Here is a 27,848-nt window from a genome sequence, read left to right as displayed (position 1 = left end):
GTGTTATTGAAACGGCGGTTGGTACTGGACTGTTTTATTATTAGTTGTACTGACGGTACATTATTATTGACCTACCCACATATACACTACAGTAATAAATAAATAAATTGTTATATTTAGAAAAAGGTAAAACTAATATATTGCAACAGAAATTTCAATAAAAAGACAAAACTCATAACCTTAATTCTACACAGTCTCTAGTAAATTTTATATCCGAATCAAAAGAATCTGGAAATATTCTATTATCTTACATAGATTTTCCCATTCTGTGTTCCTGACGGCAAAGAACACGATAAATCTCTAACGCGCTACCGTGCATACATTAGTCAGGAAAACGTTGTCTATTTCCCAGTAAAATACTATTACAAACAACAAATTGCTCTGTACTTCCGACTTTAACAAAGAGAAATTAACACTTTATAGACAGTTTGGATATATTTGGATAATAAATTACGATAAGATAATGTTTACTAACCTAAATGGGTAATAACGATAGGATAACATATTTAGGTATACACATATGTAGAGAAAGAAATCAGTCGTGTTACACAAATAGTAAACGAAGCAGCGAGCTCGATTTTTTTTTATTTATGTAATACTTTTGCACAAATAATACAACAGGAAGCTAAATATAAGTTATTACTTGATTTAAACAAGGGCGGCATTACTGCTAAGAGCAATCTCTTCCAACCTACCCAGTGGGACAGGAGAAGGTAGACAATGAATTATGAACTTAGTCATAATCGCGGTTTAGGCTAGGCGCCATTTGCGCTCGGCCACCTCAAGTCGGGCGAATCTATGAAAATTAAAAAACCCTTGTGTGTGTATTTAATAATTTTTGTGACTGATTTGTCACTATTTAACTTGACGAGGCATTTTAATTTTCATATATTTGCCGGACTTGAGGTGGCCGAGCGCAAATGGCGCTTAGCCTAAACCGCGATTATGACTAGGTTCAGAGCCTCCTCGGCAGCCTCTGCTCAGGCCGTTACTTTGTTATTAGAATTAACTTGAACCTGTCAGCATAACATAAAGGGGAAAGCTTGAACCCTATCAGGTACTTCCAAGAAACATGGAACTCCCTCCATAAAGGGCATGAAACTTAGGTTAGATAAGAATAATAAAAAAATCGATCGATCGATTAACTACATCTAACGGGAGAGATTAATTTGTAATTAAAAGATTAAGGACATGGAACCCTGTTTCATTAAATCCTTGCGTAATACACGAAGTAATTTAAACATTTATTGAGTGATATAAAATATATTCAATTCATTTGATATCTTACACGAAATCCACATTAAAGACGTATTGAATTCAACTGTAAACACCGATACAATATTCGTGTTTAGTGAAATGAAATCATAACGCCACAATGATTCTGATGAAAATAAATACAAAATCTATTAAAGGAGAAATATTTGAGTATATTTCTTTTACTTTATCGACCATTGTCAAACGACCTACATAAACAGACAATATGGTTTCAATCAAAGCAGACCCGTCACTAGCCGATGATCTAGGCTAGGTCTAAAGAGGCCTGCTACTAGCATTCATATTATCTTATCTATTTGACATGTTCCTCTAAGGAGGATGGCTCCCTTCCTGGCGCTACCCCTGTGCCCCTTCCTGCAACTCCAATGGAACAGAGATACCAAAAACATTTGTGTCGTATACCTGATGAAAATTTTACTTATTTCGTATTTCCCACCTTGTTCTTTGCATACTAGGAACGAGGACTACGTTAAGGATAACTGGTCTAAAAAGGACTCTGGAAAAGGAACGAAAAAAGGTATTGCGCTCAAAATTATGATTCGTTGCAACTTCTTCGTTAATTTAAAATGACCAACTGCCGTATTGAATAATGTTCCTACAAACGTCCTTATTTGTTCGTATCGATTGTCCAACTTTAGCAATAAAACCTCTCTCCACTCAATATTTGAGTCGACAAGATTCATTTTATCGTTCTCTTGACTGTTATAACTTGATCCTTGGACTTATTATGAAAAATTATATAAACTTTGTTCATTTCCTTACAATGTTAACAAAATTCTTGAATTATGTAAGAGAAATAATGGATTACTACAGACTAGCTGTTGTTCGCGAATTTGTCCGCGTGATATTAAAAAAAATAGGCGATGTTACTCACAGATATATATGACCTTTCTAGCGGTGAAGTGATTTTTGGAATCGGCCAAGTATTTTTTTAAAGTTGTTTCAATACAAACCTCTCGTCTTAAAAATATTAGTTTGAATAAAGAGTGCATTTAAATAAAATAATAAATTGTAGAAAAATAGTGCCAATAAATTATAGTAATTCCGTTCTTATTTCGTACACATTCCTATCATCACACAAAATAACCTATTTTTCGTATAAACAAGTACTAAGCCCCCGTATTAAAAATATTCAAAGTAATTCAGATTCCGTGTGAGAAAGTTTTTCGCCGACGTGTGCTGAATTAGCATTTAAATTACCGATTATACGATACCTATAATAAATATACCTGCAGAAACGTAGTCGTATAAGAATATATATTCTGTGGAATTTCTACTCTAAGAATAGGAGCACACCATTGACTAAACTATCGCACGTAAATAGCTTAATTACGTATCTTTTATAACGCTTCCGAAATCGATTTAAATCTGCTTTTAAGGCAATGATAACAAATTAAGTAACTCAGTAATACCCCTGAGGGTCAAACAGCTCGATAATCGCTATCGTTAATCCCGCGAGAGACATTCTAAGATACGTAATGACGACCCTTTTTATTGGCTTTGTGCATAAAGATATCAATGATAATCCTGATTCATAAAACATAACGTCTGAGTTTTCATTATCAAAATACATGTATTTCACATGTTGTTATACTTATTATCCTCTTTGAATAAACAGAAACAGAAAGAAATTTTAACACGATAGTTACGGTAGCCGGATTAAACGGAATATAAATTTAACTATATGAGAAAAATATTTCTCTCTCTCTTTTTAAACTTAATGAAAGGAGAAATAAAAAATACAAGTGCGATAGTGCATTCACCGTACGAAGAAGTTATAAGTAACGAAATACTCTACGTCAGCTAAGCAGCTTATAAGTTGATGTTGACAATTTCGTAATCATTAGTGGACATATTGACAGGGCTCTCGAATTAACGTGACTTCTGAAAGCTCGTGGTCTTACCCTTAATCGTTTAACTATTTTATATTTGGTATCAAGAATTTAGTATTACTTTTAGTTAACTTTACAACCTCTATAGTTATTTATGGACAGACTTAATTAGTTACTTCAGAATTGTGGTAAAGCCACTTTCACAAATAAACTAAAGAAAAACTTAGGGTGAGTTGCATCAAATCGCTGGTTATCGTAAAAGTTATAATAGGGTTACAAGTGCAAAAACATATTCTCACAGAGGTTTTATGTGTTTTTTGTTTTTACAATAGAAACATTTAAACCTGAATGTCACTAAAGTGTCAAGTTGGTGTCAAGAATGATATTTACGTAAATTAAAATGTTTGGAAATTCATGTTACGCCGATTATATTTATGTATCATACGCATGGTATTTTATAGTGACATAAACTTTTTGCCCACGAAGATGGAGAAAATGGCAGTCTTGAGAAAATAAACTAGTTTGGGCCATTATTGAAACTGTATTTACTTTACTTCTCAAATATGTAGCGCCAAAAATGAAGCAATAAAATTATACAAATATAAATGCATCCTATTTATTTTCCATATTATAAATTGTTCTTTTATGGAGGACATTTTTTTAAATAAGAGAAAAGGGACAAGCGCTGTTGCTATGGCCTTAGACACTCGAAATTTGTCCAAACTGAATGTTTGGCCAAATTTCGAGTTCCATCTTGGAAATCCATTATTTCCGAGCACGCAAGACTTTATTCTTCTGGATTACGTATAGGATAATAGTAGAGATTTTCTTTTTCCATTACTTTTTCAATTTTTTGTACTTTTGAAGATGAGAGCTTGTGACAGTTAACACTACCGAACTGACACTAACCGTAACGCTAACTATAACCGCCCAAAATCGGGCGGTTATGATTAGTGTCAAATATGACGTCATTTTGACCAGAGCAAAACTGGTGTAGCGAATATCATGAACATCCGAAGACGTAACCATCGGGAATGTGCTGGTTAAGGTTTATAGTTAGTTGATGTAACTCACCCTTAGTAAATTTTGAGGTTATTCCAAATATTACCGTTACAAATAATTTTAACTTTAACGCTAACCGGCGATATGGTGCAACTCACCCTTAATAACTAGGGAATGTTAACGAGAAAACAGCTTAATACGAAATGCAATAAAATACCCAATTTTAAATTCGAAATTCAATATAATGACGCTGTCAGTATAGTAAATAATATGTGACATTTTAAACTTCATTAACATAATATTTTTTATTAAAAACTGATGTAACAAATTAAATCTTTGAAAATATGAACGGACGATTACGACTTAACTAAACTATCCAAAATAAATGGCTCTCAAATCCATTTATTTGATCTAATTCTATTCCGGGCTGTTTTGATTTGCAAGTCGCTAATCGAGATGGATGACAATGAAGGATATGGTATAACTTTATTTTAATTTTATGAGTAATGGTTGTAGAAAATCAGTAAAGCAAATAAGTCTTCGCATATTATGACCTATGGCCAGCAGTAGGTAAACATGCAGATGAAGGTGGTGATAAATACGGTATAGGGAAGAAAAAAAATAAACCAAAAATAGAAGGAGTATTCGCCTTGAAGTAATTTGATACTAATTTTCCAGAGCGTGATGAATTAGATGACATGATAGATGGAAGTGATAGCGAAACATCAATGTCAAGATCAACGACAGCTTCAAGCATAGCTTCTAGCATGTACGATAAATGCCATTTCGTGCTTGAACTTCACGATCTACAGAAAGACAAACAAACAGTAGATAAACGCCCGGATTCAAGGGTTAAGAAGTTAAAGAAGAAAACCAAAAGTCCAGCTCCAAATAAGAAATCTGAGAGCAGCGATTCCAGTGGAAATGATGATTATACTCTAACAACATCACATGTGTCTAAGGAACAATTCTTTGACGCTCGTGAGAGTTACTACGGTCTGCCTGGTATGTCAGTTTTTTTGTAATTACTAATTAGAGTACAGACCAAAACTAGAAATGTAAATGTTTACAAATTGAACTAGAAGTTTACCCTAAATATTGTGATTAATAATGTACTATTTCCAGCCAAAGACCCTAATCGAAATCAAAATGCAACAGATGTTGATAAATTAAAGGAAATTAATGTAATAACAGAACACGCAGATCATCCTTATTTACCTCAAATAGGCATAAAGGTAATCAAACATATTAAGTAGTGGAAATCTGAAGTAGAAACTGATATAATCATCGCTAACGCTTCCCTAACTTTTTAAATTTTTGGTAACAGATTCCAGAGTCCATCGAAAAAGAAAAAAATAAATCCGATGATATCAAGCAAGCAACGAATGTAAGGAGATAAATATGAGATAATTCAATCATAGGAAAGTCACAATAGGTAAATAACAGATACTATTACAAACAAGGACGATTTTCGATTAAATAGAAACAAAGATGTCGACTACATGTGATTCATTTTTCAGAAACCAACATTTAAAGAAGCCATCATGTGGAACAGTACTCACTAAATCTTAAATTGTCAAACTTTAATTCAAATTGAAACATATATTTAAATTCAATAAATAAGAAACAACAAAATCAATGTTATTTTTATATACTTCCAGTAGTGTTATCTATCAAATCCTTATAAATAAGTAACTTCGTTGCTAAAATTTTTAATGACTTAAGATCTGAAACTCTTATAAATGCGTTGTGGTTTGAAAGGTAAAAGAAATGGCACGTCTGCGGAAATCCACGTGTATTGCCAATTTAAAGACATTTTCAAAATACCACAGTTTATAGCCTGTCTATTTTTAGAGGTCTGTGTTTATATCATTCATATTTTGTCATCACCATGGCTACAAATCACTTTAATATTTGTCACCGAGTGACTGAATTTTGTCAAAAATTATGTTATGAAGGATTCAAATTCTTAGTACTATTTATATAACGGACATTCTGTTGTATTGATGTTAAAGTCTCGAGTTTATTCTAGTCTTTCAGAAATAGTTTGGTATGCTTTATTTCATATTTCATAAATAATACAATGTGCCACAATCCCGGTGGTTGAGATTTATGAAATAACGGCAGTTTATTAACTTAAGTGCTTTTGTATTTATATTCAGTTTTTTTTTAATTTACCAATAGTATTAAAGGTACAGTGAATATTATAAATCAGCAACTTTCGTTTGTAGCAATCCAGTCTTCGAAGTACACTAACTATCAAATATATTCTTTGGTCGTTTCTGCCAATGTAATGTTAAAAGCAAACAAAACACAAGGAAATTGTAAAAGTAACGAAAAGTTGTAACAATATAACTACTAATTCGTTTTATCTATTCAATAGAAGCAAAAGTTTTCAGAAAAGTCTTTGTCTTGTACAAAGGCATCTTGTTTTGCTTTGAAGATAAAATCAAACTGTACAGAAACAAATATAGCGAATGTATATAATTTGCAAAGGATGCTTATTATGCGCCTATAAACAAACATATTTTATTGAAACATCACGACAAAAACAAGTTATAAAAATTAAAGCGATAACGCAAAACCTTTGGAAAAGAGCACATCAAAACAATTGTACACAGTTGATGTTTGATATTACGAGAAATTACCTATTCGTAAATTGGTTTTACGAGACATCAAATATTTATTGACGATATTAGACTCTCAATATAAACGGAAATCATTCACATACCCTACATTATCCTAAAAAAAAAAATTCCGTCTTCATTTCACATTCAGTGTTTACCTACCGGAATATCCTGAATGTAACAATCAATAATAAAAATATATAAAATCACATCTTCTTTAATTCACATTGGAATATTAACACAATGAAGCCTTAAATTCGAAATAAAATTCTTTCCAGGTATGGAAAAGACTTTACGTCATAAAGCTAAAAATAAAAAATCTACTGGCAAACCCAAGCCTACTAAAAAACGAAAAAGCGATGGTAAGTAAAACATTTTAATTAAATGTTATATTATATATTACTTTTAGCTAGTAACAGCTATTGCTCGCGACTACTAAAAAAAATATCACTTACGCTACTCACAGATGAATTACCTCTCAAACGGTGAAAGAATTTTTAAAATCCGCACAGTAGTTTTTGGGTAATTTCAATACATACAAAAATATAAATATTTCCTCTTTGTAATATAAAATATAGATTAACTTGTATACTATTTATCTAATCACATTATTAAAAATCTACATTTGATTCACTCGTATTGCAGGACCCAGTTGTTCAATGTTCTTAGCTGAACTTTCAAGAAAACTAGCATTAAAGAAGAAACAAGAGGAAGAATCTCCTAAAAACATAGTACGTAAGTAAATTATCCTTAGTAAGGTTCTTAGGAAAATGTATGACATTTTGTTTACTGTCCTTTGTGTTTGTAGAGACCATAATAGAAAGTATAACAAATGCTTTACCAATCAAGTTTTTCAAGAAACGTATTGAAAATAAAGAACCACCTCTAGCATTAGAGAATCTACAAACTTATGCTCCCGAACTCTTGCCTAATGATAAAATTGAAATTGTCAAAGTTGGAGATGAAAATACTACCAAAGATGAGGTTGAAATCAAGCAGGTCAATCTAGAACAAACTCCACGAAAACCACTTTTCAAAGTACCTAAAATGCCAGTCATTAACAGCGAAGTATTAAAAGTTGCTGCTGAGAGAAGTAAAAAACGAGAAGATGCGTCTGTCAATACTGGAGTGAGTAATGATGTAGCAGTTGAGTTGGCAAAGCATGTCAACACTTTAAAGAAAATATCATTGATAGCCGAAGAGTTTAATAAGAAAACAGGTAATTAACAAAAACTATCAATTAATGTACAATTATTAAAATCTAAAAAAATAACAAACTTATTTATATATTATATTTCACTCCTTGCAGCAAAAAATTTAAAAGAAATTGTAGACAGTGTCCAAGAAGAATTAATAAAGAAGTTAGAACTTGTACAAGCTGAACAAGCGTTGGAGGCAGCCAAAAATAATGACCCTACACAAAAGTCGTAAATCGAAAAAGTTTTATCGTCACAATAAAGATATCAACAGTCAAGAAGAAATTTACGCATGTCAATAACAACCAGTGTCAAACTTAGATGTCAGAAATAAAATGTGACAACGATCATTCATAAATTCATTGTAAAATTTTAAAATTATAAAAATATTAAAAGTGTTTCTTTTTAGCATATTTTGCGCGCAGCCATAAGACTCAAATTACGGTTAATACAAATAATGTTTCAATATATTTGTGCTTTCTTGGTGTTTTTGTTTATACCTGAAACATCTATTATATCACCAAACGCTCTAATATAAATTTCTTGTTTATTGCGTAATACATCAAAATGTGTAAGTATTTGTATGTACATTAAATGTGTCTTTGCGTAACCTGTGCAAAACTGTAAAGGTATTATTGGTAAAGTAGCTGAATTTACTAAGAAAATCGTAAGCTAATATTTCAATATTTCTGTTTAATTATGTTTTCAAAGATTTCAACCAGTTTTTCGAAATGGAGGAACCAGTTAAAGAGAATGCTGATGGACCATTAGTAACAAAGGATTACGTTATAGCATATGGACATTCAAAAGTCAGCAAAAATGTTGTATTTGGTATAGGTAAGAGAGGTTTGAATGAATAATATAAATCAGTATTTAAACTACTTCACATATTCATTTACAATCATCAGAAAAAGGTTAAATTTGCAAGTTCTAAATATTTCTAGGGGACATGCCTGCAGGAACCAGTAATGTTATAAGTAAGTCGGCTTTGAAGAATAAACAGAAACTAGGTAAGCTAAACACGTACACAGAATATTACATATACTTTCACAAGTCATTATCAAGAGCATAAGCATTTTTTTTTATTCCAACAGATAGATGCAGTTCAAAACCAAGTCAAATACCACGGTACAGATACCATCAAAAAGAACCACCAATATTAGAAATACCAACAAAATCAATGACAGAACATGCAAATAAAATAGAAAGAACACGACGCAAACTTTTAATGAAATCATCATTAGAAAAGATGCAACTTCACAGTCGAAGACGAGGTAAAATTTTTCTACATCATCATCATCACCAGCTCACTATACGTCCCCACCGAGGAGCTCGGAGCCTACCGTAATAAGGGGTGGCCATAGGCCATAGTCAACCACGCTGGCCCACTGCGGGTTGGTTGACTACACACATATCTTTGAATTTCTTTGCAGATATGTGCAGGTTACATCACGATGTTTTCCTTCACCGTAAGAACGTCGGGTAAATTATGTACATACGAAAATTCGAAAATCACATTGGTGCATGGCGGGATTCGTACCCAAGACCTGTAGATTACAAGTCAAGTGCTTAAACCACTGAGCCACCGACGCATACTACTACACTACACTACATAAAATTTCATAGTTTTACCTACTTTATTGATTACACTAATGTTTTGCAATTCTTTAGATATTCGTTCAGATATGCAATCTGAATCGAGTTCAGCAATAATAACTAAAGTACTTTTAGAAGAAATTAGAGGACGTCATAAAATTGGAAGTGATCGGTTAAACGGTAAGTTGTTTTTATTTTCAACAACTAAAAAAGTGTTTCTTAAATAACTTTTATCTGCAGAATGGCTAATGGAATCTGCTACGGACTATTTAAGGCCAATAGCGAACTGTTTGGGTGCAAGTAACATATCCAGTACAATGGTGCCACAAACGAGTCAAAGCGAATGTGATGTTAATACAAGAATGAGTATAGGTATCAAATTATTTTAACTAAAATTCAATGTTTCGTTCAATGTGGATGGCTGAAACGGTAGAGGAAGACTTAAGAAAGTATGGATGGATTGTGTGAAAGAGGATATGCTTAACAAGGGATTGGATTCAGATATGACGGCTGATAGAAATGTATGACGACAATTCCATAGAGATAAATGCAACTTGATGATGATGATGGTTAAAGAATGAATAATGTTTCATTTGTTTTATAGAGAAAAGGTTAATAGAAGCATTATCTAATAAAAATCATAATGCTATTATAGCGTTGGATAAAAATATGCCCTATATTGCATTTGAGGACTTGGAACTAGATATGAGACCTGAACATGATGTATCTAACAATGATCATATAAAAGGTAAGATAACGTACACTTTAAAATGATTTTCTTAGAGAATGCCGTCAGATTGAGTAATCGCAAGATACATGGTAGAAAAATATGAAATGCTCACGCTTAGGTAATAATTAATTTAATATTTTAGATCATGTTAATGAAATAGTCAATCAGAAAAATACAGAAGTCACGACTAACGCTGTATTTGAAAATTGTATACTGAAGACAAAAGAATACTTCAAATCCAAATCGCAGCGGAAAAAAGCAGAAAAGGGTAACATTTGCAATTAACATTTAAAATTTTAAGTGATGAAAGAAATCCATATTCTCTGATATTAGATTTATTGGATTGTTTCAAAAACATGTAGCAAATTGCAAGAGATTAATTGAGAAATCACGACGGTTTTAAACTATAGTTGTTACGTAAACATCATGGTGTATTTACTATACTTTTAATTATAGATGTAGAAAAGATTACCGAAAGAAAAGCTCACAGCCGCGTCGATGATGCCGAATTAGATACAAACGAAATGAAGAAATGTATTCAATACAATGTCGGAAGTGGTGGTAATTATTTTTTAATTATAAAATATTTAAGTTTGAGATGGTTCATTGCAATATTTGGAATGCTTTACATTTTATCATTTCTCGTTTACTATTTAGGTGATCATCTTACAGAAACAGAACGCAACGATTTATCTGGAACAATGTATGACGCAACAGAACATATGCCTACATCATCTTATATTGATTGTCCTTCGGAGATTCTTCAAAGGATGACGAATCTAGAAGCTGAAGGTTTAGATTTTTTAATCATATTCCGTTTTGTCGTTATTCATTTATTAAAATAATATTGTTTTCAAGGTTATGATATTGCAAGTACAGTATCTGGAACTGATATTGAAATTCGTGATGATTTTCTAAGCAATTATAATTTCGAACAAGCGTATTCTAGTTTAATGGAAGGTCGCAGTGAAAATTGGATACTGGACAATTGTAATGATAGTTTATGTTGTATCGAGGAGCCAGTCGCACAGGAGCCAAATATTTGCAAACTGTGTACATCTTGTGCTAAAGACAAAAAACAAAAGAAAGGTAAAAAACAACTGAACTGACATGAAATTGACAATTAATACCTTTTATTCCGGTTTCCAATCCACCAATTTCAACATCTAATCTTAATATCATTGGTCAATTCTTTTTTTACTTTGTCATAGAATCAGTACCCAACAATTACTATGAATTATTTCAGGTGCACGTGATTCTCATGATTACCATCATCATTACTGCTGGAGACGAGAAGTTGCAAAGAAATGCAGTGAAAGAACTGTACGATACAGGGGACGTTGCAAAAAGTGTCATAAACATAGAAACAATCAGATACGAAGTTAGTTTTCAAATGATTCAACTCTTGCACATTGAAAATAGTAGAAAACACATACAATTTTTTACGAAACCTTGTAGTGGTTATTTACCACCATAATTAAACAATTTAATATTGTTCAAAATACTTAGATGTTGAAATGTCAATGTCGTTCTTGTAGGTCTATGTCACTGTCAATGTCAACGGGAAAATGTAAGAGTCTAAAACGGATAGAGTAAAATCGCGAGGGTATTTGTAATGTTTTGCAAACATGTGTAAAAATTTTACTTCTTATTTGTAGACTGTAAAGTTTTCTTATTTCAATCAACAGTAACAATTAATTAATTTTAACAGTTCCTCGGCCGTTTATAACGTTCACAAAACACTTCTCCGTGGGTAGAATCTGCAGACGACGATGGAACCTCATGTGGAAAGGGACGGCAGAGAGATGGGCCAGCAAACCCAAGTCTCATTCTAGGTGTAGAACGTGTAAGTAAACCTACACTTTGTAGATTTTTGTTCCATGAAAATTTAAAAAAAAACATTGATGTTAAACCATGAAGAAATTGATAAAGTAATTAGAATATGTTTTTCCAGTCGCCACTGTGCTGGATTTGCAAAGGTCCGGGTTCTGGGAAAATGCCGACGTCCAAACGACCGTGTTGCTCTACCATGAAGCAGGTAAATGATGTGTGAAAGGGCCCTAACGGCTGCGAACTGTAAGCCAGATGGACCAATAATAGATAAAGTTTAGAGACCCTTTTCCTACTTTTCTTCGAACTAAATAGTAGTATTTTACTTCATTTTATGATTGAAATTATATCTTACTTCTTACTAATATTATAAGGTGAAAGTTTAGATGGATGGATGAATGTTTATTAGAGTTTGTAGCCTAAACAGCTGAATAGATTTTGATGAAATTTGGTACAGATGTAGGTGGTAGTCTGGACGAAAACATAGGTTACTCACTTTTTGTTTAATTCCACGCGGACGGAGTCACGGGCGAAAGCTAGTTTTCTATAGATGTTTTAGTCGAAGTTAGGGTAGAAATATTATTAGAAAAAATATGTTTAAAGGGTGGTCCGCAACGAAATCAAAAATATGTGACTTTCTTTTTCTGCTAAAATACTTTTCAAATATCATTATTTCGCTTCGTCAATCCCACTCAGATTTACAACATTTCCACTTCAAAATAATAGCGAAACGAAATACACCAAAATTGAAGTAATCCAAATGAATGGGCGCCATTCCCGCGCTGATGCGACGGTACTTTCCTAATCCGATAAATAATAACATAACTTTTATTTCATCTTCCATACTCTATTCATCTGTAAAATTGCTAAGGGTTGTACGTAAAATATTTTAAGGAATAATTCCCTATACTGATTTAGGAATCTAAAGGCGTAAAATACAAGTAATACAAAGCCTTAATTCGTGACTAATTTTCCACAATATTGTTATTGCAAAAAAAAAATAGTAGCGTAATACATACAAAAACAAACAATTATCTCATAATCTTACTAATATTATAAATGCGAAAGTTTAGATAGATGGATGTTTTGTAGTTTGTAGCCTAAACGGCTGAAAGGATTTCGATAAAATTTGGTATAGATGTAGAAGATAGCCCGGAAGAACACATAGGCATTTTCGTTTTTTTTTAAATCCCCGCGGACGGAGTTGCGAGCAAAAGCTAGTGCTTTGTAAGTTACTATGAAGTACACTATTCGCTTTAAAATTTTCTTGTACTTTTAACAAGTTTTATTAATTATGTATTTGAATTTAATTTTCAACGTTTAAATGCTCAAGGATTTAAGCTGTGGGTTATTCCTTTGATACAGTACAATAGAGAAATTTTATTTGACAATCGCAAGCCGCGATTTCACGGAGTTTTGTGTGCCCGTGCCCTAAATTAAAGTACTTTGGCGCGTAAATCGCGCGCCCATTTCCTTTCTGCGGTCTGTGACATGCTTTTACTTTTTAGGGACGGACGCGGTCGCTAAGGAGCAGAAATCCACTGGTATTGTACCGCCACCTAAGCTGTATTCGGAAGCCTGTACCAAAATTGAATCAGGTTTTTTAATATTGTTATGTACTTAAACGCTTAAGATTAAAATAACACCCTGTATCTTTGAAACAGTTTGAGTTTTGTACGCACAGATTACGAAGATACAGTCTGTACCATTTGAGAGACCTTAGAATAGTTTTTAGATAAAAAAAAATCTTGCCATTAGTTAACGATGTTTCCAATGAATTTGTAATTGAATAGCTATTGATCACCGCTGAAGACTACATCAGCCAAAATCAAATTAGGCGCCGTTCGTAAATCGTAATACGGTTTAGTAAGAAATTTATTAGATTCCCGATAAACAAATTTGGTCCTCGATAAACGCAAATTAAACGAATTGTTAGGTATGTAAGGTATTATTGAAAATAACTTAGAATTAATCTTACTAATATTATAAATGCGAAAGTTTAGATGGATGGATGTTTGTTAGAGTTTGTAGCCTAAACTACTGAACGGATCTCGGTGAAATTTGCCATAGATGTATAGAATACCCTGGAAGAACACTTTTGTTTTGTTTTTTAGTCCACGCGGACGGAGTCGCGGGCGTAAGCTAGTCTTATAATAATTTAATATGGCATGTACACCTATGTAAATCATGACGAGGAGAGTTATAATCTGACTTATCCATTTTGGTACATTTCGGTATTGTGGAACCAACCAAATTAATCCAGCTATCTATGTCTTTTTATGGTAAAGACTAGCGACGCATAGGTTATCATAGTAGCACGCTTGTAATGGTAAATATTGCAATAATAATTTTATTACAATCATTATAAAAATGTATTGTTTCAGACACATCAATCGATAACAATCAATTGCAAAAACAACAGACGCAAATAGGAACATCAACGGCTATAAAATACACGAGTAAGAATTTAAACGTTTTACAGAAATGTTTATTTTTGTGTCTGCATTTTCATATTATCATGTTTGTTTTAGAAAACAATTCACCAGAGCAAACGGGAAAAATCAACCATCCAATTAATAATGCAACGAAATTATACAAAACTGACATATCCACGTGTATAGATCCGATGGAAGACTTGAATCGGACTACAACAGTTGTCACCTTAAAGGAGAAAGGTAAAATATTTCTCTATTGTTATATTTTTCACAAAATTATACAATTTAAATAAAAACAATTGATTTGTGAATGACGAGAAATAATGAATGAACTGAGTAACTTTATTACCAACAGTCAACATAAGAACTTTTGAGTCAAGTTCTTTGGAAATTGCTTCTATAATTTATTAATTTTTGTGTTACCACAATGTGAAGATTTTAGACACATTTCTGACAGTTTTATTAATTTCAGGGATTAACAAAAACACTGATTACACAAACTCTACGAAGTACAGAAGCCAAATTGATCGAGCTATAGGCAAGTAATTACAAAAATTCAATATAAAAAATAAACCAGATTATAATTTTTGATCGCAAACCGATAACTTCCTTTATAACCAACTAGCTGTTCCTCGCAACTTCGTCTATGTGGAATTACAAAAAAATATAGCTCATGTTACAAAGAATTTTTGAAAACGGCCTAGTTTTTCGTGTTATTGCAATAAACGCAAAACGCAAAAAAAAAAAATCAAATCTTTCCTCTTTATAATATTAGGTAGATAGATGTGCCGTTAAAACATTTTTAATTCATTAAAATATCAGTGTGTACTTTTAACCAATCAACGGAGTTATATTACTACAATTTGAGGTAATTTAAACCTATAAATTCTATATTTTAAAGCCTGTTATTATTCTAAGCATAAATAAGCCTACGACTAGATAAAACTGGAGGAATATAAGGAGAAAATTCCTTGGATGAATAAAACACATCCTACGCAATACTGTCTGCCGTGGGTGGTAATATGTATGTGCAAGAATGTCTTCTAACCGTAACATTACTTTGAATGCCGAACGGCGAAAATCGCTTACAAGTATGAATAAACTGAGCATAAAGTTTTGCTATTTTCTGATACAATTTCTCTAATTTTTGTTTCAATACTTATATTCCAACACTTTCTATGATCGTCGGTCTCTTTTGCTCTCTTACGCTTCGTATCTTCGTTCTCCCTCATGTAACGAAATGTGCTTAATCGCGTCCTTGAATTATGACATTACAATATTTGCATTTAAAATATTTATTGTATTTTTTACAGAAACTGATGGATCTTTACTATTGATTACTAAGAAGAGATCTTCAGTATCGGTAACTTCAGATATAGCTATGGTTGTTAATTTAAACGCTCATGAGGCATTCAATCAAACTGATGAATTGGAACAAGTAGATACAGGTAGGAATGTTAATGAAATATCAAGTAAAATAAATAATAGTTTTAAATCTATGAATTGTTAAATCACGATCGAACTAAATGTTCTATGGCGTTAATACTATTTGTAAGTATATCTTATTCATAACGAGCTGTCGCCCGCAAACTTCGTTAGCGTGGAATTAAAAAAAATGGTCGTCTATAACATTCCCGCATGGATCTACCTTCTACCAGCTATCTTTCGGTCAAAGTCCCGTCCAAATCGGTCCAACCGTTCCAGAGATAGCGGTCCGGTCGCCATTTTGACAGCGCGGAATTAAAAAAGGAACCTATATGTCTGTCTATGTCAGCTACCCTCCAGTGAAAGTCCGGTCAAAATCGGCCCAGCCGTTTCGAAGTTAACCGGAACAAACGCGGCTTGCAGACAGACAGACAGAAAGACAAACATTTTTTAAATGCGTTATCAGCAACGCAAATACATCATCTTCCGGAAATCTGGAATTTTTCTTTTGATATTACAAACAGACACTTCAATTTTATTATATATATAGAGTATAGATAAAATAGGTACGCTTGTACTTTATTAAGAAAGAATTAAAAATGTAAATTAAAAAGTTTTATAGGGTATATTAAATACTAATCGATTTTAATATTTTGTGTAATTTCAGAAGCAAACGTCAATTATAATAACTCGTTGGAGATTTCATGTGATGACAGTTCTTTGTTCAGTTACGACGTCGACTTTTACAAACCGCACGCTGTAGAGACAGGCAAGTGGAATGTTGATAGTTTTAAATAGTTAATAATACCATTAAAAACTGATATATAAGGCCTGTAATTAAAAAAAGAATAATTTAAAGTGCACATTTTAATCTATTGCATACCAAAGTAGATTTTTGTCAGTTGTTTTAAAATTGAATAATGTAAAAAAACTGAATCTAGAAAAACAACAATACTTAAATTAACGACACTACATTGTATTAAAATAGTGTTAGATTAATTGACGGAAAAAATACCTAGTGGGTTATTTAAAAAAACTAAGATTTAGGTTATATGTAGTAAAGCTTTAATAATGAATTAATCATGTTTTAAGTTAGTCAAATAACGATAAGTAGTGAACCTTTTTCAGAGTCGGTCGAGTATGGATACCCTCAATCACAACGCACAATACGAATGGTAAAGCCGAAAGTGTCACGAAGACGTTCCAGTGCCGGAGGTTGGATGTTTTCCTAATCCCACAGAAACTTGTTTATAATGTTGCACAGTTCGTTATTACGTAAAAAGACGCTAAGATTTTTTTTTTAAATGCAACCCCTAAAATATTAAAGTAGGAAAAATGTGTATGGAGAAATGTTATGCTGCAGAAAAATTACTTAATGTTTTCCAAGTTATGTCCGATTTTGTTCCGTTATTTGTGACTACTAAAATAATATTTTAATCCTTAGGTCAAGATCTGGAGCTCACCTCGCATCATAATGTTGGTATAATTACATCGAATAAAATGTTGTCACCACCAAGAGGTATTATTCAATGTATTATTATGTACTAGCCTTAGTCCGCGACTCCGTCCGTATAAGATTTAAAAAATAGCGTGTGTGTCATTCTGTGTCAAATTTCATCGAGATCAGTTCAGTTGTTTATTATAAAAACTCTAAGAAACATCTATCAATCTAAACATTAGCAATAAAAAAGTAAGATTACTTCAAATAATTCTATTTTCATAACCATAAATCTAGTTCAAAAGCTATCTTTTTTCTCTCTACCCTATAAAATGTTAAAGTATTTTAAAAGTCCAATATTACTTAGTGATAATTATAGGGTTATTACACACGATAAAGTATTTCCATGTAGATGGAGCCTTAATGGAAGCAGCCTATAGATACGAATGACCGACCATTATATCGCTATTAACATGTTATAGTCATAAACAATCGCTGGCCAGGATTACGTTCAATACAATAGCCCCGTTGCCAAGATGTTAATGCGACACAAAATAGCTCTTAAGATTGGGAGTTTCGTTGATACATTTACATGTTTTTGATAGAATTTCTTCTTTATCTATTTAGCTACATTTTTCTGTTAACTATCCCTAAGTTATGCGCTTTAAATATTCATTTTTCTTAATACCTAATTGTTAACCCTTACTTTGATAGTGTATAGTGACGAACAGCTAATTTAAATAAATCGACTGAACTAGTTTAGCGAAAAATATGTCATCATCATCTCCCCTGCCTTATCCTACTCTAGTAAGGTCAGCACACCGGGTTTTCGTCCTCCACATAATTCTATCATCCGTCGTATCAGTGATCACTCCTTTCTTGATCATGTCTCCTTTGACGCAATCCATCCATCTCTTTCTAGGTCTACCTCTACCGGTGTACCCCTCCACATTCATAACTAGCGTCCGTTTCGTTACATGCGACCCATCCCTTCTCACATGCCCATACCGCACTTTAGCGAAAAATATGTGAGATTTTGACTTTATTGTGTTGGTAACATATGAGATTTTTTTTGCTACAAAAACTCTGTCGATATAAGGTTTAAAGGTTAGAAAATATTGTATAATATTATAAATGCGAAAGTTTAGATGGATGGATGGATAGATGGATGGATGGATGTTTGTTAGCGTTTGTATCCTAAACGGCTGAACGGATCTCCATGAAATTTGGCACAGGTTTAGAGGATAGTCTGGAAGAACACATAGGCTACTTTTTATCCCTAGAATAGTTACAGTCCCGTGGGATTCATTAATTTAGTTTTTTAATGTTTACTCGATCATTCTGCAATGGTTTAACATATCTTATTGAAATTTGGCACAGATATAAAACAAAGTCTGGAGTACACATGGGATAAGCTTCATCCCCGAGAAATGTCCGGTTCTCAAGGGATACGTAGCTTTTTGCAATTTTATAGTTTGTATGTTTTCTAATATCACGCGTACGAAGTCGAGGGCAACAGCTCGTATTGTATTATATTAAGCACTGTTTTCTTCTTTCTGTTCTAGGAAACATAAATTCATCCAGACATCTAGTTTACACGTCAGATAAATCTGGGGATACACTATCTACTGATGTCCGTTCGTGTGATTGTAAGTTACATGTTTTTCAAAGATGTATAAAAAAAAAACAATATAAACATCCACCTTTATTTCAACTATTACTAATTAATTTAACATTTACATAATAAAAAATCCTTATGCATAAAAATCTCTATTTTTAATATCGACATGGATGATTTTTACGTTTAAATAAAAAGTTAAAAAAATTACAGACAGCAAATTATTAATTTCGTCAAGCGCTGATACAGAAGATCAAGATGACGATGAAAAAGACGCCAGTACTGGTAATTTAATATTAGTATTCATTTTGATAAATTTTAATTCTTTGGTAAATGAAAGACATGGAATTATCACATGTAATTTAGTGTATTTAGTGCAGGCGAAAATACAAATTTTAAAACAGAGTAATAGTACCAGCTACTGGTACAATACACATGCCAGTAAAATATTCAAGTGATACGCGCCGAGATACGTCTGTGTACTCTTCGAACTCCTCGACCTCTCTTTCAATTTAAGGCTAGAAAAAAAAGATTATTAAGAGCCTGTCCCACCACTGGCTGATAAAGGTTCAGATAGCTTAAAAATGACGTTACTGTCAGATAAGGTAACAAAATTCGATATTTCCATCACATATTTTACACGTTGGATTGTTATCAGATAATTTACAATTTAGTGGGCCTTCCCCTAATGTTTTTGTTGCATTTAAAGTTGTATTTTTTTCTCTAGAAGGGATGGCACAATTTAACGATTTGACAAAGGAAACGTCGAGATATCTTTGCAGCCGACAATATGACACAAACGCTCATGGTAAGTTGCTAATGCAATCTAAAATATGATAGTCTGTGAAATACATTTAAAAAAATACATTTAATAAACATTTTTTACTCAAACATTAACAAATACATAGAACAAGTTTTATGCATTTTACTCTCTGATTTACTTATTTCTGTTCGTTCGTTTATTATATTTTTTTTTAGTTTTTTTTTAAACTAAAGTTATTATTTGACTTAGGAACGTACACGGGAAGTTCATTCTTTATAGAAGCTATTGACAGGGATACAAATACAAACATATGCGATATCTATATAGATACAGGTATGTAATCTATATTTATACTAATATTATAAAGAGCAAAGTTTTTTTTGTATTCTTGTATGTATTGAAATAACGCATAAACTACTTTTCCCATTACAAAAAATCATTCACTACTAAAAAGCTACGTTATCACTGAGTAACATAGGCTATATTTTGAAATTTCACATGAATGAAGTCGCGAGTAACTTAGCTATATTTAATTTAGTTTATAGTCTTAATGTAAAAACAACTTATTGGTTTACAAAACAATAACAGTTTTAACAGCTGTCAGCTGACATTCGCGATTTTCACCGCGCGTAGTTAAAAAAAAAACTTTGTTAATAAACTATGTGTTCATCCAGACTATGCTCTACTTGAATGCCGAATTTCAGCGACATCTGTTACATCGTTCTGGAGATACGTAGTAACGAACATTCATCCATGTAAACTATTGCATTTATAATTTAAATATGATTTCTTAATTTTTAGCTGTCTCATCGCCAAATTTAATTGAAACGTGCAATTTTAACGGAGGCCCAGTAACACACCATGTTCATAAAGGCAAGTACAAAAGCATTTTAAAATACCTTTAACAAACTAATATGATTTTCAAAACTTTCCTAGGAAAAACCAGGCGATATTGCTAAACCATTTTTGAAACACTTTTCAATGTTATTCGACTAACATTTTTTATTATCATCATCATCAACAACTTGCCCTTATCCCTTACGGTGGGTCGGCACAGTATGTGCTGCTCTTCCATACATCTCTATCAACCTCTTTCAAGCAATCCATCCATACTTTCATCGGTCTTCCTCTTCCTTTGTAGCCATCATTCCTAACACTTTCTGGTTTATGTCCCCATTATCTCGTCGCATAACATATCCATACCACGCTAACCTTTTTCTTCTCAATTTCTCCACTTTTTATTATCATAATTAGAAATAGACTTTTGATTAAATATATTTACCGTTCTAATTATTTTTTTGTTTCAGCTGTGTCAACTCAAGGCTTAGTGCAAAGATACTCTTTTAATGGCGGATCGCATCGATCTCAACGTAGTTTTACTGCAGGTAATTTCTAATCTATGGCACATATGTATAAATTATGTTATTATTCTAATGATTTAATTTTCTCCTGTCCTTAACTCTTCATAGTAAAATTAAAAGATGAAACAAAGGAATGTGTCGTCGCCCTGCGGCGCCGTCAAAAGACCTAAATTCCATGATCACTATATCACACTTTCTAACATTCAAAACATATTCATTTCGCTCACGACTCCGTTCTCGTGGAATAAAAAAAAAGAAAAGTGAGTAGACTGTGTTCTTCCAGACTATCCTCTACATCTGTACAAAATATCATCGACATCCCTTCAGCCGTTTAGGCTACAAACTCTAACAAACATCCATCCACCTAAACTTTCGCACTTATATTATGATGATGTAAAAGTTTACATGGATGGATGGATGTTTGTTAGAGTTTGTACTAAATGGCTGAACGGATGTCAATAATATTTTGTAGAGGATAATCTGGAAGAACACATAGGCAGGCTACTCACTTTTGTATTTTTTATTCCACGCGAACGGATTCGCGGGCAAAACCTAGTTAGTGTTATAATTCAGAAACCAGCAGGTCTTTGAATCGAGAGAGATTACTTTATAGAAGTTTTCATAAAAATAAAAAAATAATATACGTATGCAATAATGGTTTGTTCGAAAATGATGAGGCTACTGCCCCCATCTATAAACGCCACCCTCTCGACAATTTATCCCCTCATCAGAGCGTAAGTAATGACAAAATCGTGTAATGTAAATCGACCGATGACCCGTTTCTGTTTTTTAATGTATGTGCCGTATGAAGCTTAAATGTATGAAATATTAAGCGTGAAAAATATTGTAAATATGGAATTGAAAATTCTTTTCTTTGGTGAATGTTTTGCTAGAACTCAAATAATGTATAATCAAAACGACCCATGGTAATGTGAAGGGATAGTGGGTTGCTACCGACTTAGCCATAAAACTGAAAATATTAAAAATAGATGTATAAAATACTTCAAAACACTAAAGCGTATATTCAATAACACGTAGATAAGTCAATAATTTTAATATTGAACCCCCTTTGAGTATCCGCTACGGGGACGGTTTTGAACGTAAAGTGTCATCTATTACACAGATGTGCATCCGGACTACACGACTAATTGCACAAGTATGACAGAGCAGTCGATCACCAAGCCGGCGGGAGTTAAGAGCGCACTTATACGAGATATTGAGAAGCAGTCGGGTTTTGAAGACAAATCGCATACATACAGTAATATTGTATACATTTTTATTGAGTTCACTGCATACGTTAACATTGAAATATGTTTTAATTCCGACAAGATAGGATAGCATGATTTATGCAGAATGTAATTTTTAAAATATATTTTAACGAAACGTATCATTAGTATTTTTTTTTAAATATTATAATTATTGAAACATAAATAAAAAAAACTCGAATGGGGGATTGGAACGTAAATCCTTCATGTTTTATTGTAATATTTTTAATAATATTATCATAATTTTTATACTAATCAACATATTTTTCAGATTCCAGTGACTCTTCGTCTTCGGGAACTTTTAAAGTCTCGCCAGCAAAGAGAGCTGTAGCTATCCAAGTGGTACTCGATAATACAGGCCATGGTAAATATATCTTACCTCTTACTAATATTATAAATGCGAAAGTATAGATGAATTGATGTTTGTTAGAGCTTATAGCGTAAACGTCTCAACGGATACGGATGAAATTCGGCATAGACTGAGACGATAGTCTAGAAGAACCCCTTAGAAGAGAGTAGCTTTACTTAGTTTGTTTAATTCAAACCACCCGTAGTCGAGAGCGAAAGTTAGTTTTGTATATGATCTGAAAAATCCTATAACCTCTATTACATCTACCAAGTATAATGGCGAGGCCACTGTCTCTAGAACATTCTAGGCCGAGCGCTCAGTATTAGACACGGTAACCATGTATGTGATTCAATCCATTTACATAAATAAATATGAGTTAAATTGAATGTAAATATAAAAGGTGTATTAATTTATCGACCTTTTACCACGAACACGTTCGGAAAGCCATTACAATAACATAGAAGAAACGCTTTACGTACAATGTAATTACGTCGGCCCGTTCCGAGTAAATTGTTATCCATTTTTTTTCCAAGCTTTATTCATGAAATCTCATACATTTGTGCGAAATGGGTCGGAAAGATAGATTGCCCGGACAGGTGAGCCGGATAGTTATTCATTGGTCTTGAGGTTACGGTTTTACAATTTATCAGGACATTATGAAAATGTGATAAATCTTACTTATATTATAAATGTGAAAGTTTAGAGGGATGTTTGTTAGTTTGCCGCCTGAACGGCTGAACGAATATCTATGAAATTTGGCAAAAATCTAAAGCAGAATCTGGAAGAACGGATAGATTACCTTTTGAATTCCACGCGGACAGAGTCGCGGGTGAAATTTAGTATTAATATAGTCGCAAATATTTTTTTTAATGTAACTTTGTTTATAGTTGTGTAAAATTTATGAACATGAATTTCCATTTCTTTAACACGTGTATCTGTTTTGATAGATGTCAAGTCTCGAAGGGTTCTAAGCACATCGGTAGGAATCTTCACATCACTTCACGGACTTTCCCAATCAATACAGACTCCATACAACAAACTGGCGATTGATAATGGTAGGCATAAGTTTATTTTTAAATTCTATTTAAAATAGCGAAATAGTTATTGCCGTATAAATACATATATTACAATGAAAATTGTTACATTTTCAACTAAATAAAAAAAACAAAACAAAAGTCTATCAAATCATAGCAACTAAAAAGCCACCAAGTAGTAACAGGGATATATTTTCTGATATTAGCTTGCTAAACGTAAGTTATTTTTATTGTTTAGAATTGGGCTTCAAATTGATACCGGCTACGTCACAAGGCACATACACGTCATGCCACATGGCCGGTGCTGCAGTGCAAACCGCTTTCAAGACTGTAAAGAAAAGTATAGGTATGTTTTTTAATTAACATATTCAAAAGGCCTCTTTTAATGGCATCTTACATAACTGAAAACGTATTTAGGTATATTTTATTAAAAATAATAATAAGGGTCAAAATTAACTAACAAACCAACGTACAAATTAACTTGGCATTAATCAAAACTCTTCCGTTGAAGGTATTCTCGTCATTATTTGACGAAGATACTGGGCAGTGAAGTTACCAATAAAATTTAATAAAAAAAAAAATATAACCCCAAAATTAAAATACAAATGTATACTAACAAGGTCAATAAAATACTGTTCGTGTAGCAAAAAAATACTTAACCACTTTTAAACATTTCAGATACGATATAAGAAAAAACAAAATTTTGTTTTAATTATTTTAAAATAATTTTTAGGAACTCAATTGCCAGCGACGGCACCTTCGGACGTAAATTGTCAAGCTCTCGCGCCAATTTTAACGCCGATGAAGAAAAGCTGTTTAAGTAAGAAATCAACCAGCGCCATGCAAATACAAACTTTTATTCATTGTCAAGCAGGTAAGTGTTAATTTTCATATCTTGTTATCCAACACTTCACGGGTTTACTTCCCTCTCCGAAATGTTTATAAATCAATGGTTTAATTTGTGATTGTTAAATGAAATAATATGTCTGAATACTCTTTAAACCCCATCATACATATCTATATCTATACTATTATTATAAAGCGTAAACACACACTTCTTTGTTGCCTAAGATGTCAGCAATTACAGCATATTTTTGAATAATTATCTTTTTAATAAAAAGCCCCACACTTTCGTCACGCTTTAGGCTAAATTTTCACGCCATTAGAGTTAGGGGATAAATATTTTGGATTTAATCCCTAATGTGGGAAAGAGACCATAAGTTGCTGCCAACATCAAGAAAGCAAGGTTGCCATGCTTTGTCATCAAGTCACGTCATTTTGACATTTGAAATTGATAACTTAACACATGTTAACAATAAAAAAAAATCATAATTTTATTCGGGTAAAGCCGCACGGGAACAGCTAGTTAATATAATAAAGAAGAAGCAAGATTGCCATGGCAACGGAATTACCTCCAATGGCAGGCCTTCGTTGTCATTTAAGGGATTGATTACAAATTAAAATTTTTATATTACAATGTGGATGAAGCCAAACGGAAACAGCTTACAAATAAAGCTAACTCACACTAAACACAGTCAGTTAACTATTTTAAAAAGAATAAAATTGCAGTTCCTAAATTGCCAAAAGCGACATCTAGTGAAGATTTAACGACTGAAGGCGCAGGCGCAGGAAATGAAATGAAAAATGTAAAGCAACCACCAACTCTTAGTACAATGATTGATAAAATAACTACAACAGGTATGCAGAAAAAACTACAATATGTACTTAGTTAGTCATATATTACATTTTATTTTTCTGTTACAGACCAAGAACTTAAATGTATAAGACAAGAAATTAAATCGAATGTTCGAAACATAGGTAACGCATATTTTTCACATTTTGCACTTTATTATTATTAGTACAAAAATACAATTTTAGTTAATTTCTTCTTTAGTGACATCAAGAAATACAAAACGAACTTCGAAATTCAATATCGCATTAAAAATGGATAATTCAAAAGAATATAGAATATTGATAAACGTAAATTCTAAACGATAAAATAAAATGGTAGGCTTTTGAATGGATTTTTTGTATCAACATTGATTTGAACTACTCCACAAAATGTCATCGTTTCTTGCAGGAATTCATGTAAATTTTAAAAGTAAGGTTAATAGAACAGCAAAAGAACTAAATAAGAAAGTATCATTACCTATTAAAAAAAACAAATGGAATAAGGGGAAATTGAAAGGTACGATTTTTTACAACAAAATAACCGCTTTTTATTTTCAAAATTGTCATTTCATCTAATTTCTTTAGCTACCAATAGATGGCACTTTAACCTAAAAAGTCAGTTCTGCATAAAAATATTTCACAATACAAAGTTTTAAATTTTTCAAACTGGGCATCTGTTTAAGAATGTCCCAATCAAAATTGTATTTTTCTTTCGTTTGCGCAGAATACTTGTTCGTATATGACATACCCCATATTATACCGCATTCTATTTTCACCGAGCAGACATCTCCAACAACGCCTTCGATAAGATCCAGTAAGTAACAAAATATTTTGCCTAAGAGACTAATAAGCCGTACTAATTGTATAGTTAAAGAATCAAATTCCCTACCCACTTAGTGTCGAATATTACACAACGAGTTGTTACCATAAAAGTATAATTTAGTATATATATAGAAAAAAAGTGAAATAAATATATGAAAATTTAAATTGTCATTGAAAGGAGGACGCTAGCTGAGCTATTAATTTAATTTCATTTATGTCCACTTGGTCAGGTAAGTCTATACGTTTGTTTCTGACTAATTCTACTTTGATTTTTTTTATAGGCCACATTTTATGCGAGCCAACATTTGTAGAATATGTAAGTGATGGTGCGCAAACCTCAGCTAGAGAATGGAAACTTTACAATGAAGAACGAAATTTAAATAAAGGTAATGCTTATTTAATCGCCATTAAAAAACATAATTTAAATTAATTGACATTCTTCAGGTGCGAAACAACGAGTGCCATCTAGTGGCAGTCCTCGAAACTTAAAAAAATCGAATTTATTTTACTTGGAGGCGTGCACGATGAAACCCAGTACTTTCCACAACGCAGGCTGTCAGACTTACGAATATATTATTCCGGTAATAACTATAGCTAGTGCTTCCACCTGTAGTCTATCACCGGCACTAAGTCTTACTGATATTTGTGAAGGGAGAGATAAAAATGAATTACAAGCCGTGTATTACATGCTAAGTGCTATAGAAGGGAGAATCAGAAGATTGAAAAGAAACATTCGCTGCAGACAATAACCGAACATAGATGGCGCTGTTTTGAGTTAATATTTTTCCAAGATTCTGCGTTGTAATATTTTTAAATATTTTGTGATACGAACGTTTGTGTAATGATTATGTGAAATTAAATTTTGTTTTAGATATGACTTTTTTTATTACTTCCAATACAGGCCCGTAACCCGGAGTGTAGTCAGGGTCTACAAGCTATATGGAAATCAATTCTTTTATTAAAAAATAAAACAACAATTCCGAGTAGATTAATATTTATTCCAATTTTCTATACAACAAATGTTAAAATTGTTAACAGATAAGAGAAAAATAACAAGCAGTAAAATTATTTACATTTAATTGCAGTTAATCTGCGGAACATTGACTAAGACAAGGAATGTTTGAATAACATATGATTACGAATATAACATTTTAAATACAGAAAAACGTACATACATGTCACTATTTACTAATGTAAATAACTAAAATCCCTTTGAATCCTCACAACACAAAGAATAATGTAACAGTCTTTGAAAGAACAACTTTCAGTCTAAAAAATATTAAGAAAACCAATGACAAAGATAGATAAAAGTCCGACATTTTCATCCGATATTAGACAGAAAAAAAATACTGCAGACTTTTTAATACTGGCAACAAAAAACTTCAATAAAAGTCAAAAGGGCAAAGAATTTTTCAAGTCTTCAATGCAAAATAAATTTTAACCCTTTATATAAGGTTCAATTTTATTTACAAGCGTTCCTATAAATTAAGAAGCATATCACAATGATTATACATTTCAATAAAGATAATAAAAAAAAATTATACAACCTTTACCTAACCTTAAAAATACCAGAGTAAAA

General features: G+C 32.3%; 3 protein-coding genes across 5 annotated transcripts; all 3 read left to right on the top strand.

Annotated features, from left to right (window-relative positions):
• The first annotated feature begins 4,373 nt into the window (after positions 1-4,373).
• LOC106100143 lies at positions 4,374-5,748 on the top strand. Of its 2 annotated transcripts, none has more exons than XM_013278887.1 (5): positions 4,374-4,587; positions 4,788-5,114; positions 5,235-5,344; positions 5,437-5,544; positions 5,630-5,748. In XM_013278887.1, exons 1-4 carry the CDS (start codon positions 4,566-4,568, stop codon positions 5,506-5,508), a joined length of 531 nt encoding a protein of 176 aa, XP_013134341.1. In that variant the 5' UTR covers positions 4,374-4,565; the 3' UTR covers positions 5,509-5,544; positions 5,630-5,748. The 2 variants fall into 2 exon arrangements, with proteins under 2 accessions (XP_013134341.1, XP_013134342.1); XM_013278888.1 differs by having other exon boundaries at positions 4,375-4,587; positions 4,803-5,114; positions 5,630-5,744.
• Positions 5,749-6,033: 285 nt separating this feature from the next.
• On the top strand, positions 6,034-8,402 carry LOC106100241. The gene is made up of 5 exons (XM_013279036.1): positions 6,034-6,159; positions 7,015-7,098; positions 7,382-7,471; positions 7,545-7,955; positions 8,046-8,402. Exons 2-5 carry the CDS (start codon positions 7,017-7,019, stop codon positions 8,165-8,167), a joined length of 705 nt encoding a protein of 234 aa, XP_013134490.1. The 5' UTR covers positions 6,034-6,159; positions 7,015-7,016; the 3' UTR covers positions 8,168-8,402.
• Positions 8,403-8,408: 6 nt separating this feature from the next.
• On the top strand, positions 8,409-27,076 carry LOC106100239. 2 transcript variants are annotated; one of them, XM_013279035.1, is made up of 39 exons: positions 8,409-8,503; positions 8,644-8,769; positions 8,877-8,942; positions 9,027-9,206; positions 9,604-9,708; positions 9,769-9,900; positions 10,133-10,276; positions 10,401-10,526; positions 10,715-10,819; positions 10,916-11,050; positions 11,117-11,347; positions 11,505-11,639; positions 11,970-12,104; positions 12,213-12,296; positions 13,597-13,686; positions 14,473-14,547; positions 14,620-14,763; positions 14,996-15,061; positions 15,837-15,971; positions 16,616-16,717; positions 17,077-17,163; positions 17,393-17,467; positions 18,952-19,035; positions 19,218-19,289; positions 19,735-19,812; positions 20,017-20,100; positions 20,569-20,640; positions 21,075-21,152; positions 22,252-22,386; positions 22,665-22,757; positions 23,690-23,797; positions 24,015-24,122; positions 24,510-24,650; positions 25,346-25,474; positions 25,541-25,594; positions 25,857-25,964; positions 26,172-26,261; positions 26,551-26,655; positions 26,714-27,076. In XM_013279035.1, the coding sequence occupies exons 1-39, from the start codon at positions 8,500-8,502 to the stop codon at positions 27,016-27,018; spliced, it is 4,326 nt and encodes a 1,441-aa protein (XP_013134489.1). In that variant the 5' UTR covers positions 8,409-8,499; the 3' UTR covers positions 27,019-27,076. The 2 variants fall into 2 exon arrangements, with proteins under 2 accessions (XP_013134489.1, XP_013134488.1); XM_013279034.1 differs by having other exon boundaries at positions 19,732-19,812.
• The last annotated feature ends 772 nt before the right edge of the window (positions 27,077-27,848 follow it).

This window comes from Papilio polytes, unplaced genomic scaffold (assembly GCF_000836215.1).
Source record: "Papilio polytes unplaced genomic scaffold, Ppol_1.0 DF824069.1, whole genome shotgun sequence".
Classification (NCBI taxonomy): Eukaryota; Metazoa; Arthropoda; class Insecta; order Lepidoptera; family Papilionidae; genus Papilio; species Papilio polytes.
This window is presented reverse-complemented; position numbering and strand designations above follow the sequence as displayed.

What these genes read in the sequence shown, in the direction of transcription:
- LOC106100143 (XM_013278887.1), top strand. Translation starts at nt 4,566, where the DNA reads ATGGATGACAATGAAGGATATG. An exon ending in GAGTTACTACGGTCTGCCTG is followed by an intron (nt 5,115 to 5,234) that starts GTATGTCAGTTT and finishes TACTATTTCCAG; the next exon opens with CCAAAGACCCTAATCGAAAT. An exon ending in TACCTCAAATAGGCATAAAG is followed by an intron (nt 5,345 to 5,436) that starts GTAATCAAACAT and finishes TTTTGGTAACAG; the next exon opens with ATTCCAGAGTCCATCGAAAA.
- LOC106100239 (XM_013279034.1), top strand. An exon ending in AAGACGTTCCAGTGCCGGAG is followed by an intron (nt 17,164 to 17,392) that starts GTTGGATGTTTT and finishes TTTAATCCTTAG; the next exon opens with GTCAAGATCTGGAGCTCACC. An exon ending in TGATAAAATAACTACAACAG is followed by an intron (nt 25,475 to 25,540) that starts GTATGCAGAAAA and finishes TTTCTGTTACAG; the next exon opens with ACCAAGAACTTAAATGTATA.
- LOC106100241 (XM_013279036.1), top strand. Translation starts at nt 7,017, where the DNA reads ATGGAAAAGACTTTACGTCATAAAGCTAAAAATAAAAAATCTACTGGC. An exon ending in ATCTCCTAAAAACATAGTAC is followed by an intron (nt 7,472 to 7,544) that starts GTAAGTAAATTA and finishes TTGTGTTTGTAG; the next exon opens with AGACCATAATAGAAAGTATA. An exon ending in AGAGTTTAATAAGAAAACAG is followed by an intron (nt 7,956 to 8,045) that starts GTAATTAACAAA and finishes CACTCCTTGCAG; the next exon opens with CAAAAAATTTAAAAGAAATT.